At 31.9% G+C, this 6,363-nt stretch overlaps 1 protein-coding gene across 1 annotated transcript; it reads right to left on the minus strand.

The window, feature by feature from the left end:
* Nucleotides 1–5,465: 5,465 nt before the first annotated feature.
* Nucleotides 5,466–6,363, minus strand: LOC107614761 (70 kDa peptidyl-prolyl isomerase-like). The gene is made up of 4 exons (XM_088498590.1): nucleotides 6,135–6,363; nucleotides 5,835–6,019; nucleotides 5,592–5,714; nucleotides 5,466–5,498 (listed from the first exon to the last, which is right to left on the minus strand). Exons 1-4 carry the CDS (start codon nucleotides 6,361–6,363, stop codon nucleotides 5,466–5,468), a joined length of 570 nt encoding a protein of 189 aa, XP_088354716.1.

Here is a 6,363-nt window from a genome sequence, read left to right on the forward strand (position 1 = left end):
AGCGAGAGATGGAGGGCTAGTTGGAACGGGTTGGGGCAGCGGTAGCGATCAAGCAACAGCGGCGGCGGCTCTAGGGTTGCGAAAGGCGGCGAAAACAGAAGGCGACGGTGGTCCTAGGCTCGCGGAGGTGAGGCGAGGGAAAGAAGAAGAAAGAGAGATGGAAAGGGTGGAGGAGGAAAGAAAGGGGGAAAGGATGCGATGGTAGCGAGTGGAGGTTGGGTGGGACTTGACGGCAGCAGCGACTGTTGAGTGCCGCGGTGGTGCTTACGCAGAGGAGCAGAGAATGGAACAGGGGTGAGAAGGGACGAGAGAGAGGAAGTAGAGAGAAAATCGGGTGAGGGGGCGACAACTTGGTGGTCGCCGATGGTGGTGCGGTGGTATGAGACAATTTGCTTTTTCTATTGTTGTTGTTGTTGCTTTATGTGAAGAAGATGATAATGGAAGTATAGTGGTGGTGGTGGTGATAGTAGTGATGAAGGAAATAAGGTGGTGGTGCCTTTAAACTCAAAGTTTGGCTCACACGAAGAAGAGACAGGGAAGGAGAGAAGGAGGGGTGGATGATGCGGATGAGATAAGGGTAATTTGGGGTTTTTATGTGATTTTTTAGTGTTTGAATAATTTTGTTATGTGAAATTCATGTTTTATAGATACAAATGGTAATTTTTTTTATAGGTAGATGTATCAACGTTTTCAACTTTTATAGGTAAAAAATGGTAGTTTACTCAAAAAAAAAAGAAAAATGATTAGTGTGTCCAGTAGACAATAAATATGGACGGTCCAAAATATTAGTTTATTTCGTTTTTTGGCAAATTAATAAGTTGATCTGCTTACAAACTCAAAGTATTATATATATATATATATATATATATATAACAATTCAGCATCAATTAAAAAAAATCAAGTTTGGTGTCTAATTATGATATTACTAATTTACTATCACAATAACATAATTTCAGCAAAATCAAAAGATTGAGATTGAGAGGTAAAAATAAAGAGTAATTAGAATTTGGGGAGGAGTTGTAAAAAAAATTAAACTACACACTCTTAGTAATAGCTAAATAACTTTTAGTTTAATAACAATCTGTCACGAATTTAAATTTCATTTAAAATTCTGCTACTATATGGATATATATGATGACGTGATGGATATATATGATCGGTTAATAACTGTCCTAGTTGTTAATTGCGTAAATAAAGATATTTGTGTAATATGAAACAATCAAGTGTAGTCCAAGGTGTTACAAGTTACAAGTAATGTTGGATGACGATCTAAGCAAGAAAATTAAATATTGGAATAAAGTGGAAAGATGAATAATAATTAACGATGAGGAAGAAGAAGGAACTTATCCGATCCATGAATAGCTAGCTATAGCCTGGACCATCTAAGACTAGATTGGCATATCCTCATCCATGCAAACCCATAACCTCCATAATTCCCCAATTTTTAATTAATCACTCCTTATTATTTTTATTAATTAAGGTCAAATAGGAAAGCAACAATGTGAATACAGCATATATAAATGTCACAAAAGTGATGGGAGAGGAGACACAGGAGACAGTCCAAAATCAAGAGGAGAAATACGCCTATATATATAATGCGGTGGAAACTCAGGTGCAGTCGATTTTACGTGAAATTGATACCTGAGAGCCGTTAAATAAAAATTTAGTCAAATCAGTTAAATCATCTAACTGCTCTCAGTATCAACTTCACGTAAAGTGGACTTCACTTGAATTTTCACCATATAATGTACATAGCCAAAAATCACACGTCTTAATTAAGGTCGATAATACTAATTTTATTTGCCTTATTTAATCTAATCTAATCCGTTCAATTAAGATTAGTAATATAATCTGCAACAGATTAAGTTAAGAACATAATAAATAAAGTCAAACGTAAATTTAGACTTAATTTTATTTGATTTATCTGTATTTTTAATATATAATATACAGTTAAAAATTATTATATATATAAAATAAAACTAATGATAATGAAATTTATATCCTCTTCCTTTCATATAATATTATTATAATTTTATTATTTTTAATTTTAGTAAAATTTAATTTTATTAATATATTTATAAAATATAAAAAAATTAAATATTATATTAATTAAAATAATAATTTTGTCATAGATAAAATTGGGTGAAAAATTTTGGATACGCATAAAATTAATGTTAAAATATTTTCAATCTACAAATAAAATAGAATTACATTTTAAAAAATTTTAAGCTCAAATAAAATTAGAGTAGAATCAAAATTCTATTCTATCCTTTTTATTTTAATCCAAACATTTACCATGTTCATAACTTCATATATGTATATGGAATGTGTTTATACATCATTTAGGTAGCGTTTGGTTAGAGGAACTGTGAGACTGAGACTGGAGAATTGAAATTCGGTATTGTATTTTAGTTTTTGTCTCAAAAATTTCAGTCATTTTAGTATCTCTAAAAAATGGAGATACAGGAGACCGAAATTTTAAAAACGGAGACTGAAACTTTAATAACATTTCTTTTTAAAAATATCTTTAATTTTTCAAATTCTAAATCTATCCCCAAATCTCCATATTTATTTTAAATTAAACATAATACTGAGTCATAACTTAGTTTAGTATATTTTACACCAAATACAACATATAAACTTAATTCAGTCTCAGTCTTTTAATATTTGTCTTCCAATCTCAATCTCTCGGTATTAGTCTTTCTTCCAAACGGAGCCATATATTAGCTTGCGTCAATGCAATGAGCATGGGAGGCTTGAGTTCAACATATGATACGTAGTGATAATAATAGTGTTCCGGGACTTACCTAAAATCGGATGACTGGGCTTGAATGAAAAGCCCAATCATTGAAGGAGGGGTGGTCTCCGAGTTAGGGTGGGTACCTATAAAGATACTCCGATACCTAAGTCAGCAAGGGGTTAAGCAGGTTTTGAATGTATTGGAATTTAAGTTTATAGGAAAGGAACCAATAAGCACCGCTAAAGTAGTTCTACTTCTGATGGTGGATAATTGTCCCTTTATCTTAGGGTTGTTGGGATCTCTCTTCTAGAAGTGGGTGAGAGATTTAAGGAGGCAGTTATTCACTTGGATAAGTGCTAACTGCATGCTGGTGTCGACCCCGACTTCTTAGTGGAGGTCGGATAGTCAGTAAAGACTAACCTTTTGGATTGGACCTCTTGACTTGATTGGGTCTGGCTTATATTTTGAGTTAGGAATTTTGGTAATATATATATATATATATATATAGGCAAGAATAAAATCATATTTTTTATTAAAAAATATTACTAAATAATAAAAAACATAATTCTAATTTTAGTTTAACTTTTTAAATGTTATCAAAATTTTATTATAATCACCTTAAAATTTACCTTATTATTATTATTATTATAATATGTCCAATATATGATAATACCATTAATAATGTGTTTCCAATTGACAAATACTATTATAAACGTCTTAATTAATTAATAATATATGTGTAGAATTTGAAGGTGAATTTTATGGTGCCTTTTATTGTGGTGTCTAAATTGTTTAACTTATCTTTATAAGTAAAAAATAAAATATATAAAATAAAAATAAAATATTTAAAATTTATTAAATATTATTTTTTTACCTTTTTTAAAAATTTAGACACCATATTTTAGGCACCATAACATTCACCGGATTTGAAACACAAACATGTCTCCTAAGGATTTGAAAATAAGGGAAAAAGGGCGTGACCACTGAGCAGTGACCACCATTTTTTGACAAAATGGAATATGCATCATGATAATATTTTAATCTTGTTTATTTTGAGGTACATGCATGTACGAGTACAATCATTCAATGGGCTTAGGTCAATAAGCAATAAAAGAACAAATGGTGGGGGCTCTATTATCACATTCAGAATGAACCATCATTTTCTTTTACCATTTATTTATGGAAGTTTTTGTGGTGGTTTTATCCTAGAATAATTTCCTAAGCTGGCCTGCCTTTGCCGATTGCCATGCTCAAGGGTAGCAATGATATGAATAATTCAATCTGATGTTGACCCCCACGTGCACACTCTATCAGGCCCACACAATAATTTATGTCTTTTTTTTTTATTTTCTTAATTAAATTGGATTAATTCAGTGATTAACTCACTAGTCCATTTAAATAAGTGTAGAATTTAAATTTTATATTATACATACAATAATTTATTGACTAACGATAAATCTTTAAATAGAGTTTCAATCTACCATAAATTAGTTTTTTAGCCTACCAAACTAAGAATTACAGTAAAAAACAAAAAAAAAAAGTTTTGTCCTTATAAATGCCTTCATTTTTCTTATAATTTTTGCGTTTTGATTTGTTAAAATTTATATTTTAGTCAACTCGTTAGATTATTTTATTAAGTACTGATGCGACAAGATTAAATGATAAATTAAGTACTAATTTGGTTCATTTTGTTACATTAACATTTTAGCTGGTCATATTAATATTTAACTTGTTAGATTAAAATTAAGGATGACAACGAATTTGTATGGAGGCAAAAATTTTTCTTCCGTTCCCTGTCTTTACATATACAAAATTTTTAACATAAAAATTAGAATAAAATAAATTAAGAGTAAAATATCGTTTTTGTCCCTAATATTTGGGTTAAGTTTTAAAGTTGTTCCTAACGTTTGAATCGTTCTATTTAAGTTCCTAATGTTTTAAAATTGACTCAATATTGTCCTGCCGTTAAGAATCTGTTAACGGAATTGACTGTGAGACAAAATTGAGACGATTTTAAAACGTTAGAGACTTAAATAGGACGAACAAGTTGGGGACAAAAATGATACATAGAAATAAATTTTAATTTTATCATTCAATAATCAATTTTTTACAGTACATACTACAAGAGACACGCCGAATAGCGGCGATTTTTTTAGGGATTTGCGGCAGTTTTTAACGGCTGCAAAACGAAATTCCAGCAGTTCCACAAGCGTCGCCTGTTAGGGGGTGGAGATTTGATTTTGCAGCAGTTTTGAGAAACCGCTGGCACAACCGCAGCAAATCAGGTTGATGATTTTGCGGCGGTTGCAAAACCGCCGCTATTTTGGTTAGTTGATTTAAAAAAATTCTGCAGCGGTTTTACAACCGTCGCAATTTTATGTGGGTCTTTTAAAAAAAAATTGCGACGGTTTTGAACCGCCGCAATTTCATGCATGAGCTTAAAAAAAACCAGACCAACTACAATAGTTTATACCATTTTTCTTTACTATAACCTATTTTCTTTACATCATATTTATTAAACTTTAAATATTAACATAGAAAAATACTAAATAAACAATTTCATGATTAACAAAGCGTAAGGTTAATCAATTTGAGAAGTGAAATAGCACAAAGAATTTTTAAGTAGAAAATCATTGTTAACAGATGAGCATCAGCCAATTGCATGAGATGTTTTTGCAAGCAAGTAATTAACTAGACAAAAAGTTAAAAAAGAACATGTTGAGCCTTATCTTGCAACTGTACTGCACTCTACAGAGAACTATATATTAAAACAAAAAAAAATATTCATGTGATTCTGAATTTCCTCACATCACAAAAAATTTCGCTAAGATTTTTGCAGGGAGTACAATACCTTTTCATATCTCTTTGATGCTCTTTCATATTTGCCAGCCTTGAACAATGCATTCCCTTCTTCCTTCTTCTTTCCAGCTGCCTCTATCTTCTTTGGTGTATTCAGATCCCACGATTCCTTTTCCTGCATTCCATTTTTATTAAATTAGTGTTGTTTTTAATATTGTCAGAACCATAAAATATTAGGAACATAAGACAATTCTCTCTCACCTTTACAAAGGAAACCAGCTCAACTTCATAGTACACGTTGGAGTTGGGAGGAACGGTGGCCAATTCCTGAGTACTCAGGATGTATGGTCACCAATGCAACTTCCCCTTTCTTCATGTTCATCACAGCTTTATCAAGTCCATCAATTACTTGCTCCTCGTCAATTTTGAACTCAAATGGCTGCTCATCATCATGACCCTTCTTCACGAAAACAGTCCCATCTTACAGCTTACCAATAAGTTTCATTGCAACAATAAAAATAACGAATTCAACAACAGCAGCCAATGAAATAGTAAATAGAACAAAGAGAAGCATAATGCAGATCAAAAGCTTTACCTTGAACCACAGCTTTATCATTGGGACGTTCATACCCCTCTCCATCCTTCAAGGTTTTCTTGAGAACCTTCTTATCCTTGGTTATTTCAGATACAACCTTCCAAGATATCAACTCAAGATCAATTTGGAGCGAATCATTCGGAGGTATAGCACCTTCATCACCTGATGCTGGCCTTCCATTCTCACCAAACGCATCTGCAAAACTATACATGTCAATGAACTTGCACAT

Source organism: Arachis ipaensis, chromosome B9 (assembly GCF_059453495.1).
Source record: "Arachis ipaensis isolate K30076 ecotype BB chromosome B9, ASM5945349v1, whole genome shotgun sequence".
NCBI lineage: Eukaryota > Viridiplantae > Streptophyta > Magnoliopsida > Fabales > Fabaceae > Arachis > Arachis ipaensis.